This window comes from Panthera pardus, unplaced genomic scaffold (genome assembly GCF_024362965.1).
Source record: "Panthera pardus isolate Hobbes unplaced genomic scaffold, ASM2436296v1 HiC_scaffold_18, whole genome shotgun sequence".
Classification (NCBI taxonomy): Eukaryota; Metazoa; Chordata; class Mammalia; order Carnivora; family Felidae; genus Panthera; species Panthera pardus.
Genome location: NW_026526743.1, coordinates 24845942 through 24862060, shown reverse-complemented (window position 1 = coordinate 24862060; position 16119 = coordinate 24845942). Strand labels below are relative to the sequence as shown.

The window sequence follows — 16119 nt, the reverse complement described above, 5'->3', positions numbered from 1 at the left end:
GCCTTTGATAATGGTTTTAATGAGTGCCTGCTTGGCAACTATGCTGAGTGCCAGGATATAATAGGTGTCCTGCTTGTGAGCTTACACATCATTGACATAATGAAACCAGAAACCCAAGTGAAGATTTATTTCTGCAAATACCTTTTGTTATATTTTAAATACCTAAGTTATTAAAGTCTGAGAATTTATATAGCAAATTCTCTAAATTATCTCTTCAAACCTGGGCAGCAAGAATTACATGCAAATTGGGCATACTCTTAAGGGAAGCTGATAATGGAATTTATCTTTTATTTTATTTTATTTTTTATTTTTTAAAATTAACATCCAAATTAGTTAGCATACAGTAGATTCCTTAGTGCCTCTTACCCATTTCGCCCCTCCCCCCTCCCCCAAGCCCTCCAGTAACCCTCAGTTTGTTCTCCATATTTATGAGTCTCTTCTGTTTTGTCCCTCTCCCTGTTTTTATATTATTTTTGTTTCCTTTCCCTTATGTTCATCTGTTTTGTCTCTTAAAGTCTTCATATGAGTGAAGTCATGATTTTTGTCTTTCTCTGACTGACCAATTTCACTTAGCATAATAACCTCCAGTTCCATCCACATACTTGCAAATGGCAAGATTTCATTCTTTTTGATTGCCGAGTAATACTCCATTGTATATATATACCACATCTTCTTTATCCATTCATTCATCGATGGACATTTGGGCTCTTTCCATACTTTGTCAATTTTGATAGTGCTGCTATAAACATGGGGATGCATGTGTCCCTTTGAAACAGCGTACCTGATCCCTTGGATAAATGCCTAGTAGTGCAATTGCTGGGTTGTAGGGTAGCTCTATTTTTAGTTTTTTGAGGAACCTTCATACTGTTTTCCAGAGTGGCTGCACCAGCTTGCATTCCCATGGAATTTATCTTTTAAAGATTGCTCTTTAAAATCATGGTTGTTGAATGCATTTGTCACTTTACATTTTTATCCATATCTATTTGATTAGACTTCAAAGCATATGGCAAAATTGGCCTATTGAAGATCTATGTATAGTATAAAATATGTATATATAGTAAGAATTCAGTGAAATGAGACATCATTGACAAAACTGTTCAGTTAAAAATGAATTGACCACTTTCTTACTACACAAAAATAAACTCAAAATGCATTAAAGACCTAAATGTGAGACTGGAAGCCATAAAAATCCTACGAGAGTGTACAGGCAATAATTTCTCTGATATTGGCCATAGGAACATTTTTTTTAGATATGTCTCCTGAGGCAAGGGAAATAAAAGCAAAAATAAACTATTGGGACTATATCAAAATAAAAAGTTTCTGGGGCACCTGGATGGCTCAGTTGGTTACTCGTCTGACTCTTGATTTCAGCTCATGTCATGATCTCAAAGTTCATAGGATTGAGCCCCATGTCAGGCTTGGTGCTAGTGCAGAGCCTGCTTGGTATTTTCTCTCCCTCTTTCTTTGTCCCTTCTCTGCTTGCTTACTCTTTTTCTCAAAATAAATAAATTAAAAAAAAAAAAAGTTTCTTCATAGTGAAGGAAACAGTTAACAAAACTAAAAGGTAGCCTACTGAATGGGAAAAGGTATTTGCAGATGACGTATCCAATAAAGGGTTAGTTTCCAAAATATATAAAGAACTGATACAACTCAACACCCAAAAAACAATCCAATTAAAAAAATGGGCCAAAGACATGAACAGACATTTCTCCAAAGACCTACAGATGGCCAACAGGCATGTGAAAAGGTGCTCAATATCACTCATCATCAGGGAAATACAAATCAAAACTACAATGAGATGATACCTCACACCTCTCAGAATGGCTAAAATCAAAAATCTAAGAGACAATAGTGTTGGTGAGGATATGGAGAGAAAAGAACCCTCTTGCACTGTTGATTGGAAGTCAGACTGGAATAGCTACTGTGGAAGACAGTATGGAGGTTCCTCAAAAACTTAAAAACAAATCTACCCTACAATCCAATAATCGCACTACTGCGTATCTACCCCAAAAATACAAAAACACTAATTCAAAGGGATACATACACCCCTGTGTTTAGCGCATTATTTGCAATAGCCAAATTATGTAAGCAGCCCAAGTGCCCATGCCCATGGATAGATGAATGGATAAAGAAGATGCGTTACATATATACATATGTTTAGTCATAAAAAAAGAATGAAATCTTGCCATTTGCAATGACAATGTATTTGCTAGAGAGTGTTATGCTAACTGAAATAAGTCAGAGAAAGACAAATACCATATGATTTCACTCATGTAGAATTTAAGAAACAAAACAAATGAGCAAAGGAAAGAAAAGACACATCCCAAGAAACAGATTCTTAACTGTAAAGAATAAACTGGTGGTTACCAGAGAGGAGGTGGGGGGTGGGGAATAGGTGAAATAGGTGATGGGGATTAAGGAGGGCACTCGTCATGAGGATGGGGTGATGTATGGAATAATTTAATCACTATACTGTACACTGAAACTGATATAATGCTGTTATACTAGAATTAGAATAAAAACTTAATTAAAAAATGAATGGAGGGAATGGCTCAATTCCACGTTCTTTTTTAAAATCTTTTTTAATGTTCTAGGAGAAATACCTTGTATAAAATACAGTAAGGTATAAAGAATAAAATGTCACCCATGATCCCACCATTCAAATCCCTGTATTTGTTAAAATAAAGATTGTTTTCTTTTTCAGATTAGCTTTATTTGCTCACCGTGAAGATGGACCTGGAATCCCAGCAGATATTAAACTTTTTGACATATTTTCACAGCAGGTGGCTACAGTAATACAGGTTTGAATGGCTTTTCTAAATTCCCAAAACTTGGAAACTTCTCAGCTGGTATATCCTTTTGTGATTGTTTAAATTCTGTGGTTTTCTAAACATTTCAGTCTAGACAAGACATGCCTTCTGAGGACGTTGTGTCTTTACAAGTCTCTCTCATTAATCTTGCTATGAAGTGTTACCCTGATCGTGTGGACTATGTTGATAAAGTTCTAGAAACTACAGTGGAGATATTTAATAAGCTCAACCTTGAACAGTAAGTCAAAGTTACATTTTTGTAAAAACCCTCATAAAACACTTTTTAAATCCCAGATTTGTTATTCTTAATTGCTTTTGGAAATGTTAGCATTTGTCTGAAGCGTTTGTTAGATTGACTTGCTTGGTGTTAATCAGGGCAGAAAGTGCCAACCAATTCCTTGATTATGTACATTGATAAAGTAGTGGCACTCATGGAGTATAAGCAGTCTTTCCATTTCAGAATCTGAATGAGTTTTCAAACTGGTAAGAAAATTAACAGTTCATCTTTGAACAGTATTGGGATTAGGAGCACTGACCTTGTGTACAATTGAAAAATTGCTTAGAACTTTTTACTCCCCCAAAACTTAACTACTGGTAGCCTACTGTTGACCAGAAGCCTTAACAACAAAAAACAGCTATGAACACGTATTTTCTACGTTCTATGTATTATATACTGTATTCTTACAATCAAGTAAGCCAGAGAAAAGAGAAAATTATAAGAATATTACAGGAAGAGAAAATAACATTTCATAGTACTGTACTGTATTTGTAGAAAAACATCATGTATAAGTGGGCCTGCACAATTCAAATCTGTGTGGTTCATGGGTCAACTGTTTATGTTAAGCAGTGTTTCCATAAGAAGTGATTTCCTGCAGGTGAATAAGTTTTGAAAAATTAGAAACATATATATATTTAAGGTGTGAAAATTAAATTGGTTTGAAATATTTTTCTATTTTGAGCTTTGATTTTGATACCATCAAGGAAAGTTGATTTTGTTGCCTACTTGGGAGCTTCCTCAACTATGCTGTCCTAGTCTGTGGCATCCTCTAGTGGCCACCGTGGGCAGTTCTGGTCCCTTTACCTTTTCACCAGCAGTCCTCCTACTGTCCCATCCTGCATCGCATCTGAACATGGGGTCAATTATTTTTTAATAATTAAAAAGTATATTTTTAATAATAAAATTATTCATAATTTTACTTCATACCATCTTTTTCCTTTCCATCTCCTTTCTGGTGGTTTAGCTACATCAGGAAGATTTCTCATTTTCCTTTTACCTCCTTTTATTTGGCACTCCACCCCCCTTTTTTTGGTTATTTCCATTTTTTTGTGAACTGAAAAACATTCCAGATCTTGAATGTTAAATATGAGAGAAAATTAAATTATGTATCTACATTCCCCCACCAAGTAAGTTTTAAAGTAAAATTAGACAAAATAAGGAATTAGAAATCCCAACCTCTAAAGGTCTTATAAATGCCCGGATATGCCTCATCTCAACAGAATGCTGCTATGAGCTACTACCTTGAATTTAGCCTGCTTTTCCTTAATCACCAACATCTGATGCAGAAGAAACTGTTTTGTAGAAGTGCTAGTTTTGCATGGATTTTTCTTACTACTGATTTTCATCATGAATATACAGTATTTATTGGCTACCCAGGAACTTAACTACCACTTAAAATACTTTTCTTAGAAATGTCAAATTCTAGATAGTTATTTTACCTCAAGCTGTACAACCTGGTTGATGAGTTGGAGAGTGTTACATCTTATTTGTATTAATGGAAAATTAAGAGGTGAGTACGTGTTTGTGTTTAGATAGACATCTGTATCTTCTTGAAGAAGGTCATTGGAGTATTTTGAGATGGCATGATTCACTTGACCTATTTCCTTTAATGTATAAATGAAAAATTTTTATGCAATGAGTTATTCATATATATAGAAAGCTAATTTTATTCATTAAAGGGCTGTTGTTTTTCTTTTTGTAGTATTGCTACCAGTAGTGCAGTTTCAAAGGAGCTCACCAGACTTTTGAAGATACCTGTTGACACTTACAACAATATTTTAACAGTCTTGAAATTAAAACATTTTCACCCACTTTTTGAGTATTTTGACTATGAGTCCAGAAAGAGCATGAGTTGTTACGTGCTTAGTAATGTTCTGGATTATAACACAGAAATTGTCTCTCAAGACCAGGTAAGAGAATACCAACATGCTATATTAGGAAAACAGACAATGTAGTTAGGATTTTAGATCTTGAGAAAGACACATGAAATGGGAGGAGAGAGTAATACTAAAAAAGGTTATAATTAGCTACTCATTATATAAATCAGAAATTAGAAAAAAAATATATATATGTATAAAGAAGAAAGTAACTGTAATCTCACCAGTAAGAGAATAATACTGTTAATTAATATGTGGTGCATCTCTTGGATGGAACTAAACGGTATTATGCTAAGTGAAATTAGTCAGAGAAAGACAAATATCATATGATTTCACTCATATGAGGACTTTAAGACACAGAACAGGTGAACATAAGGGAAGGGAAGCAAAAATAGTATAAAAATACAGAGGGGGACAAAACATAACAGACCCTTAAGTATGGAGAACAAACAGAGGGTTGCTGGAGGGGTTGTGGGAGGGGGATGGGCTAAATGGGTAAGGGGCATTAAGGAATCTACTCCTGAAATGATTGTTACACTATATGCTAACTAACTTGGATGTAAATTAAAAAATAAATTATTAAAAAAATAAAATGCCAAAAAAAAATTTGGTGCATCTCTTCCAGACTCTTGTCTATATCTGTATCAACATATGTAAACTTTCTTATAACAAAAGGAATTATATTGTTAATACTATTTGATAACTTTATACAACTAGAAACACTTTTGACAGTGATTTTATATGCTGATAGTTTCACTTCAATGGGTTTCTGTGTCTCTTGTGTTATAGGTGGATTCCATAATGAATTTGGTATCCACATTGATTCAGGATCAGCCAGATCAGCCCATAGAAGACCCTGATCCAGAAGACTTTGCTGATGAGCAGAGCCTTGTGGGCAGATTCATTCATCTTCTACGGTCTGAGGACCCTGACCAGCAGTACTTGGTATGAGTTAACTCAGTTATACAGCTTCATCAGCTCCTAGTGAAATCACATGTAGATGTGACTTGAATGGTCTGATGCAGTTGTGGCCTTAGAAAGTTTAAAAAAAATTGCAACCGAATAAGATTAAGTGACATCCATGGACTTTCACTTTATATATAAATGCACAATTGTGAGCTTATTGGGAATAAGTTGGTTGCTCTAGTTTCATTGAAGATTTCTTAAGAATTGCAGAAAGCCCATCCTTCTTTAGTTGGGTGTTCAGTACTCATTTCATGTTCATTTTCTTTTTCAACTGTGCTGTTTTTAGAATTGTCCACTGTTTATTATAATAAAATTTAAAGTATAAACAGCAGTCCTCATATTCAGTTGTATTTATGTTTCGAAGGTTTGAAAATATAAGTTGTATGTGTTTGCCACATTGAAAATTTATGAAAACACTTTAGAATTGAAATTGTCTTTTTTTCTTAACCTCTTTTTCTTGGTAAAGAACAATCAGTTGAGGTTCTCCCTTTGTTTATCATTAGTCCTCAGTAAATCTTTGTGAAATGAATAACATGTTGCCTGAGTAGGAATATTGGTGACTGATCCCAGATGATTTGTTTTAATGAAAGGTAGCACAGATGGCTGTTTAATTACTGTTTGGGCAAGGTGTAGTTTAACTGTTGTTAGATACATGAAACTCTATAGTTAGACTGCATTTTAAAATGAGGAATATTTTTATTTGAGGTTGAGTCCTGACTTTCTCCTTCTATTGATTTCTTTTGTTATAGTTGACACTCTTGTACTCCTTCATAAGCAGTGTGAAAAAGAAGCTGGTTTCTATTGGCAAGATGATAGTCTTTGACTTGGCTTACTGATAAACATTCTGGGCACTCCAGTGTCACATTCTGTGCACTGTGTGTGATCTGTGTACGATGACTGGCTGATTGTTCAAATATTTTAAGTGATCCCTTTATGCTACGTTGGTTTTCACTTTTTGTTGCATACCAAATGTAGTGGTAGGAAGTATGCCTTCCACATCTAGCCAATTGATTTTGCCTATGTACTGAGAATTAAGACAAGGATTATTAGCTCTGACTTCCCCAAGGGGGAATGCATTCTCTTATCTGTCTATTATATCAGAGGATATTTTGTGAATACAGAATCTGAATATGTCACACAGTGTGTCACACATATTAAAAAATATTTCATGAATATTTGTGTTTTTTCTGAAAAACCTGATGTTTCACAATGGCTCTTTTTAAAGTATATTGTCATTTCTTTTGACTTTAATGGTATTTTTTTTTTCTGAATTAGGAGGTATGACATACCAGCAATGTGCATATAACTGTTTTTGCATCCTACTAATAGCCAACATTTTCTAAGCACTTGCCTTGTGTCAGGAACTGGTAACACTTCACATGTATTACTTGATCTTCCCAACAACCCTAGGAGAAATATGCTACCCCATTTTTCAAATGAAACTTTTATAGCTAAGAGAAGGTAAATACTTTACTCAGGGTCACTCAGATAGTAAGTGTTAGAAACTACTTTTATTTTTTTATTTTTTATTAAAATTTTTTTTTAATGTTTATTTTTGAGAGAGAGAGGGGCAGAGTATAAGCAAGGGAGGGGCAGAGAGAGAGGAGACACAGAACCCGAAGCAGGTTCCAGGCTCTGAGCTCTCAGTACAGAGCCTGATGTGGGGCTCGGACCCACGAACTGCAAGATCGTGACCTGAGCTGAAGTCAGATGCTTAACTGACTGAGCCACCCAGGTACCCCTAGAAACTACTTTTAAATGTAAGTCTGTGTTCAGAGCCTGCAGTCTTTTTATATTTTTTAATTTATTTTTTAATTATCTATTTATTAAAAAAAATTTTTTTAATGTTTATTTTTGAGAGAGAGAGAGAGCAGGAGCAGAGGAGGGACAGAGAGAGAGGGAGACACAGAATCTAAAACAGGTTCTAGGCTCTGAGCCGTGAGCAGTGAATACATGACTGAGCTGAAATTGGACACTTAACCGACTGAGCCACCCAGGTGCCCCTAATTTTAGTCTTATTTATTTTTTTAGTTTATTTATTTATCTTGAAAGAGAGAGGCAGAGTGCGTGCGCCAGCGGGGGAGAAGTGTTGGGGGGGTTGTGGTGGTGGAGAGAATCCCAAGCAGGCTCTCCACTGTCAGCACAGAACCCTATGTGGGGCTTGAACCCATGAACTGTGAGATTATGACCTGAGCCGAAGTCAAGAGTTGGACCCTTAATCGACTGAGCCACCCAGGTTCCCCCAGAGCCTGCCGTCTTTATAAACACAGTATACTATGTACATATCTATATGAAAATATGTGTACATCTGTCATTGTCTCTACTTGTATAACCTTGGGCAGATTACCTTTGAACCTCGGGTTTCTTCATTTGTGAAATGGGGTTACTATCTGTCTTGGTTGCGATGTTGATTGTATTGACCCAGCGAGATAAGAAATGTAAAAGCATCTACTGTAAAGCCTGCTGCATATTAGATACAGTCAAAAATGGTAGCAATGACAATGATTAGAGCCCTCATTTAATTTTATAAATGATTAATCATAGTTCAGGAAAGATTAATGTTTTGGGTTTTGTTTTTTTTTGGGGGGGTGTCAGATTTTAAACACGGCACGAAAACATTTTGGAGCTGGTGGAAATCAACGGATTCGCTTCACACTGCCACCTTTGGTATTTGCAGCTTACCAGCTGGCGTTTCGCTACAAAGAGAATTCTAAAGTGGTGGGTTGACTTTTAAGTATGTCATTACTTTTTTTTCTTTTTTTCTTCATCTGTATGTGTTATTTATTATAGAAATTGAGACATATACAAAAATAGACAATGGTATAATAAAATTCCAGTTTCAATAAGTCAATTCATTATGCATCCTGTATTAAGTGTTCCTAACAGTGGTGTTGGTAGATTGCATAGTAGCTGAGGGATCACATAAAAACACTTAGAAATGAAAGATTAAAACAGTATAAATTTATGCTAGGAGTTTTTCCTGTATTTAAAGATTACTTGTGAGACATTGATAAGTTTATTAGAGAATTGGCTCAGAGTGCTTTAGTTTAGGAATGATTTTACTTTCTTAGGGTCTTTACCAATTCTAAAGTGATACAGTAATCTCATGTAGAGGTTGCAAGTACATAACAGGTAAGGTCTGATTCAAGGTAGCTTTGCCTAATGAAAGGGCCTGACATTGCATAATAACCTCTCTCCAAAAGCCTAAAATTGAATTATTTTATGAATTGTGTACATTTTTTTACGCACTTATTCCTTAAGTAGAATCATGACTTAAGTCTTCGATAATACAGTTTTATAGAAAATACTTAAATATAGCATACCTGATAGTTGGACAGTCAGTTAGTGTTAAGGAGTAAGCCTCAGTAAACTTACTTTTCTAATAGTGGAGAAGCAGATTTATTTAGTAGATATGCCAGCATGACATAGCAGCTTTTGGCCAGTTTTTATCATGCCAGCCACTCATTTAGACCCTTTTCCAGCATTCTATGTATAGATTTTAGCGAAAGTAACAATGGAAATAGCAGCCAGCACTTACTACATGCCGTATACTATGCCGAGGACTGTGTATATACTTGGATTATTGCATTTAATCCTTGACTATTATCTGATTTTAAAAATGAAAAGAATTGATTGCTTTAATAAGAAATTTTGATGGTTAAACATGGATAAAATATCTAACCTCACTAGTAATTACAACAATGAACCTCTGTTTTAGAAATTAAACTGGTAAAAAGGAAAGAAAAATAAGGTTCAGCAGTGCCAACGGTGTGATGATAATTCTCACCTAGTAATGGTGGGTATGTGAGATAGTACAGTCTTTCTAGAAAACTCTGGCATTATTTAAGTAGAGCCTTAAAAGAGCTAATAAAGTCCACTTCTAAGAATTTATACTAAGGAAATAATTAAGGATTCAATAAATCTTTATGTATACAGAGCATTCATTGTCATATTGCAGATTATTTCCAAAGGGAGTAGTTAAGTAAGATATCCTACATCCAGTTTGTGAAATATTTTCTAGTCATTAAAATGATTTCCAGTAACTTAGTATCATGAGGAAAAGTTATGACAAAATAAGTGAAGGGTGCAAGTACATGCAGCACGAACCCAGTTTAACTCTTCTGGTGAGTTAAAGTAGAAAACAAAACCAGAACAGAGATCCTAGTTAGTTATGATTTGCATAGACAAAAAAGAAGACCTTAACATCAGAATGTTATTAGTGATTATTGCTGGATGGTAGATTTAGGGATGATTTCAATTTTTAAAATTCTTTGGTTTATTTTCTTAATTCTGTCCAATTGGGGTATGTGTTGATTTTCTGATGAGAAAAAACAAATGCCAAATATACAAAAATGGTCAAGTCAGTAACTACAAATTGATGTTTTGAGAAGACATTGTGCTTGATTCATTTGTGTGCTTTATAAATGAAACAGAAGAAGGATACCAGGAGAACCTTGAGCTCAGCTTTCCTGCTTTCCCTGTTCTAAAGACGTTTCACATAAAATGAATATTCTTGAGCAAGTTAATCTTGAAAGTAAGGTAATTTAAACTTTTTTTTTTTTCCTTTTAGGATGACAAATGGGAAAAAAAATGCCAGAAGATTTTTTCATTTGCTCACCAGACTATCAGTGCTTTGATCAAAGCAGAGCTGGCAGAATTACCCTTAAGACTTTTTCTTCAAGGGGCTCTAGCTGCTGGAGAAATTGGTTTTGAAAATCACGAAACAGTAGCATATGAATTTATGTCCCAGGTGATGGTCTGTTTTCCTTTCTGTGTTTAATGTTACAGTTTTGCTGTGTTCAGCCACCTGTCTGTAGTTATGGCGGTTAGTGCACATGGATTGTCTCTTAACTGAATTTGTAACTATCCCTTTCCCACCATCTTGGAACTCCTTAATACTGTAGTCATATTGATTGATTTGGAACAGGAAAATGGATCAGTTACTGGGTGCTAATGAGATTTAAGATTTCTAGGTAAGCCTAGGTAAAAGTGTTTCATGGGGTAAAAAGTACCTTTATTCAGCTTGGGAACTCTGGGTTAAACAGTAGTTAAAACAAGTTTCTTTGTTGGAAGTTGTCAGTATCTTTCCATATCAGCTGTGTCTTGTGCTTCTCCAAGGGAGGGGTAAGCATCTTGTGATCTGAAGGGGCTACAGAGTGTCTCACACGATGGGGTTTGGTGGGAAGTACTTTAGAAAATGCTTGAGTAGATAGTAGTAAAGGTCTCTTCTGCTTCTTGTTCACCAGGCATTTTCTCTGTATGAAGATGAAATCAGTGATTCCAAAGCACAGCTTGCTGCCATCACCTTGATCATTGGTACTTTTGAGAGGATGAAGTGCTTCAGTGAAGAGAATCATGAACCTTTGAGGACTCAGTGTGCACTTGCTGCATCCAAACTTCTGAAGAAACCAGATCAGGGCCGAGCTGTGAGCACCTGTGCACATCTCTTCTGGTCTGGCAGAAACACAGACAAAAATGGGGAAGAGGTAAGGAGAGAGGTCATTCCTGGTCATAGAAGAGGGGATTGTTTGCTGGAAGTAGCTGCCAGGTCCTTGTGTGCTGGAAGTGAAGCATTTGGAGTGCTTGGAAACCTGACAAAGAAAATTGCTTTGTTTATTAAAATAAATGAAATGGACGGTAAAGTATACTGTACAGAGTTACATACTGTGGTGAAGCCCCACTTTAAGGATATTGTAACACAGCAAGTATATACTACTACCTTTAAAAAGTATACATAACAGGGATGCCTGGGTGGCTCAGTTGGTTAAGCATCCTACTCCTGATTTCATCTCAGGTCATGATCTCATGGTTGTGAGATCAAGCCCTATGTCAGGCTCCACATGGGGCATGGATTCTGCTTAAGATTCTCTCTGCTGGGGCGCCTGGGTGGCTCAATTGGCTAAGTGTCCGACTTCAGCTCAGGTCATGATCTCTGCAATTCGTGAGTTTGAGCCCCACGTTGGGCTCTGTGCTGACAGCTCAGAGCCTGGAGCCTACTTCAGATTTTGTGTCCCCCTCTGTCTGCCCCTCCCCTGCGCGTAGTCTCTCTCTCTCTCTCTCTCTCTCTCTCTCTCTCTCAAAAATATTAAAAAAGAAAATTATCTGCCTCTCTCCTGCTCACATTTTCTCTAAAAAAAAAAGAAAGGTATACATAATAAATATAAAACATTTAAGATACAAATATGTAAAACAGGGACATCTGGGTGACTCAGTTGGTTAAGCATCCCACTGTTGATTATGGCTCAGGTCATGGTCTCATTGTGAGTTTGAGCCCCACTTCAAGCTTTGCACTGACAGTGTGAAGCCTGCTTGGGATTCTCTCTCTCCTTTATTTTCTCTTTCAAATTAAATAAACATTTAAAGAAATGGATACTCTTTAAAAAAGTGAATATGTAAAACAAATACATGTTTTAAAATATAGCTGTGTCTTTAAAAAAAAATGAAGAGGTTTTAAATTTGTTGTGTACCTTAAAAAAGAGCCAGTGTAGGGTAGGGTTCTGTTGATTTCTTTGTGTGAAATGGGACATTTGTGATTCATTAATCTCTTTAATACTCTCCCCTTACCCCCAATCCCCTCACTTTTATTCTAGCTTCATGGAGGCAAGAGGGTAATGGAATGCTTAAAGAAAGCTCTGAAAATCGCAAATCAGTGCATGGACCCCTCTTTACAAGTGCAACTTTTTATAGAAATTCTGAACAGATACATCTATTTTTATGAAAAGGAAAATGATGCGGTAAGTAAACTATAATAAAATATTGTTAGTGAATTAATACTTCCCTTCCTGCTCTTCAGAGATCTGATACATATTAAAGTTTATGATCTTGATAACTTTTTTTTTGTTTAAGAGGGTCAGAGTTTAGAGAATTCACCTAGTAGTCTCTTTTATTCTCTAGTATCCTTTTCTGTCTATAGATGCATCTCTCTAACAGAAGGACTCATCATGTACAAGAAATTCTCATCTCTTTTGTTATGAATATTTTATAAAAAAAATAGTCCCTGTCTGTTTGAAAAACACAAAATAATTTACAAATGTAGCATACTGATTGGTCATCACATACAAGTTTAGAATAATTCCTAAATGAATTATCCTTTTAGCAGTACAGTGTTGAAGATTTGTAGGTTAAGTAAAATTTTGCTATTCTTTTATTGGTTTGTGATGCTCTTTTTATTGATTTTTTTTCATTTTGTTTTGTTGGTTGTTTTGGTGAATTGCCAATAGTTGTTGCTCAAAGCAGGGATCATGTTTTCATATGTCTTTTTTTATGATTGATTACTCTGGTGATTGGTGTAAGACAATCTTTAAAACGTTTTTATTGAATTATCTTTTCTTTTTTATTGTACATGCTTGGTTATGAAACTGTGCGTGTTCTTTTGTAGGTCACAATTCAGGTTTTGAACCAGCTTATCCAAAAGATACGAGAAGACCTCCCAAATCTTGAGTCCAGTGAAGAAACAGAGCAGATTAACAAACATTTTCATAACACACTGGAGCATTTGCGTTTGAGGCGGGAGTCACCAGAATCTGAGGGGCCAATTTATGAAGGTCTCATCCTTTAAAAAGGAAACTGGCTCACCATACTTCTTTCCATGTACATCCAGTAAGGGTTTTATTATACTAGGTTTCCCCTCCATAGATTGTGCCTTTCAGAAATGCTGAGGTAGGTTTCCCGTTTCTTACCTGTGATGTGTTTTACCCAGCACCTCCGGACACTCACCTTCAGGACCTTAATAAAACTATTCACTTCATAAGTGCTCAATCTGTCTGATCACCCCAGGTAGCATGATTGATCTGCTATTTAAAACTCCTGTGATCTGTAAACAAAACAAAACAAAAAAACAAAACCCACCAACAACAAAAAAAACAGCAAACCACCACTTATCTCAGCTACTAATGAAGACCTTCTTCCTTTATTTCGTTTTGTTGGTTGTGTAATTTCTTTCGTTACTTGGGAGTACTAACCTGAAAGTGTCTGTCTCTTTGTTCTCTAGTCCAATTTGAGATTAATTTAGGGGAAAGGGATACTGTATGTGAAATTCAGCTTGGGTTTTTCCCTAAATGCAAGATAAGGCCATGTGTAATATTTTCCCTAAAACTAGAATATATTAATGCATGTTTGAGAATTTTAAAGCACCATGGTCAAAACCAAAAGCTATATTTTGCATATTTGGACTCCGTCATTCATTAAGAACCTATGTTTTACTCTGGGCATATTTATCAAAATAATTTTGTTCTAAATAGCATAAAATAGAAAATTCGTGATCAGTATAATTTATGTATAACCTTCATTGTAAATTTAAGGGGAAATGCATCGTACAATTACCATGATTTTTTTTTTTTTTTTTTTTTTTTTTTTTTTTGCACCAGTGAAACAATAAAGTTGCTATTAACAATTTGGGACTTTTTACCCTTTCATGCTAGATTTATAGAAGGAGCTAGTAGAATGCCTGTGGTTAATAGACAATCTTATGTACAGCACTTGCTTGTTCATTTTAAGCTTTCATTTTAAGCACTTCTTGAGCAAGGTACCATCTATTCTTTTGTTTATACCCATTTGCTTTCCTTGGCCTTATTCTCTTCTCCTTAGGCATGGTACTTCCACATTAATTCCCAGAAGGCTCACCACCTTTATCTGTCATGTAACAAATTATTCCAAAACTTAGTGTGTTGAAACAACAGACATTTATCTCATGGTGTTCTGGCTTAGGAATTTGGGAGCAGCTTAGCCAGTGGTTCTGCCTTAGGGTGTCTCAAGATTTTGCCTGGAGCTGCAACCATCTAAAGGTTTGGTTGGGACTGGCTTCCAGGCTTATTCACATGACCATTATCTTAAAGGCCTCTATTCCTTTCTTTGTGGGCCTTTACAAGGGCAGCTAGAAAGTCTTCATGACAGCAGCTGGCTTTCCCAAAGTGACCCATGTGAGAGAGGGCAAAGAGGAAGCCACATGCCTTTTTATGACCTGACCTTAGAAGTGACATACTGTTGTTTTTGCCTTCTTCTGTTTGTTAGAAAGGAGTCACTAAGACTAACTCATACTCAAGAGTAAGAGGAATTACATTAAGCTCCACCTCTTGAAGGGAGACTTTGCAAATGTATGGACATTTTCAAATGATCACCTCACTTAATACCTTACCATCTGCCCCTTCACCCACATTGATAGACGTCTAGCACTTCTTAGGTGCTATGGTCTGAATGTTTGTATCCCCCTCTCCCCACCACCCCTGCAATTTATATGTTGAAACCCTAGCCTCCAAAGATGTTGAGTGGTGGGGCCTTTGGAATGTGCTTAGGTCGTGAGGGTGGAGTCTCACGAATGGCATTAGCGCCTTTATAAAAGAGGCCCAGAGAGCTTGCTTGCTCCTTTCCACTTTGTGAAAACACAGGTTGGCAGTATGCAACCTGGAGAAGGGCCCTCACTCAGCCATGCTGGTGCCTTGATCTTGGACTTAACACCTTCCAGAACTATGAGAAATAAACTTCTGTTTATAAGTTACCCAGCCTATGGTATTTTGTTATAGCAGCGTGAATGGACTAAGACATCAGGTTTTAAAGAATAAAGTTATAGAATTGGTACCATTAAAATCTACCAAGTATCCCAAGCTTCTCTGTAGACCCTTTTAGTCTAGCAAATCCTTTCTGTACTTTGCAGGTGCCACTTTACTCTGTATAAACTTGATTGTGGAATAGAAGTCAACATGTTCATTCTATTCACATATTTTGTGAAATACAGCTGGAGAAATAAAGACATGACTCAAGGAGAATACTTGAATTTGAGCTCAGGAAGGTTCAGAGGTAAAATGTCAGTACAGGGTATAAAGTATTTCCCATTGTTTTGGTGAGGTGAAGAGAACAGATTTAGGAAATAAACCAAAGCTCTGCTAATCTTAATTCACACATTCCTTTACTGAACAAAAATTGGGTACCTACTATATGCCAAGTACAGGCACTGGGTATAAAGGTGAACAAGATAGGGTCCCTAGCTTTGAGAATTTTCATCTGGTGTGAAGACCAACAGTAATGTGATAAGGGTATGCCCAGGAGAGCATAGAAGTGCTTTTGGGGGCTGAAGGTGTTGGAGTAAAGCCTGGAGGAGGTTTTATGAATCCTCATGTGACTTCAAGTCTGTCTTTTTAGCCTTGTGAGGCTAATGCTTGACCTGCAGTCCCATATTTTATAGATGGAGCCAGGC

General features: G+C 36.2%; 1 protein-coding gene across 1 annotated transcript in view; it reads left to right on the top strand.

The window, feature by feature from the left end:
• The window catches only part of VPS35 (VPS35 retromer complex component), a 30379-nt gene extending 14956 nt beyond the window's left edge, over positions 1–15423 (top strand). The window contains exons 9-17 of the mRNA XM_019456048.2: positions 2705–2801; positions 2900–3048; positions 4790–4997; positions 5754–5909; positions 8526–8648; positions 10501–10680; positions 11177–11416; positions 12521–12664; positions 13309–15423. Coding sequence (XP_019311593.1) covers positions 2705–2801; positions 2900–3048; positions 4790–4997; positions 5754–5909; positions 8526–8648; positions 10501–10680; positions 11177–11416; positions 12521–12664; positions 13309–13488 — 1477 coding nt within the window. The 3' untranslated portion in view covers positions 13489–15423. The remainder of the gene's footprint in view (positions 1–2704; positions 2802–2899; positions 3049–4789; positions 4998–5753; positions 5910–8525; positions 8649–10500; positions 10681–11176; positions 11417–12520; positions 12665–13308) is intronic.
• Positions 15424–16119: the final 696 nt, after the last annotated feature.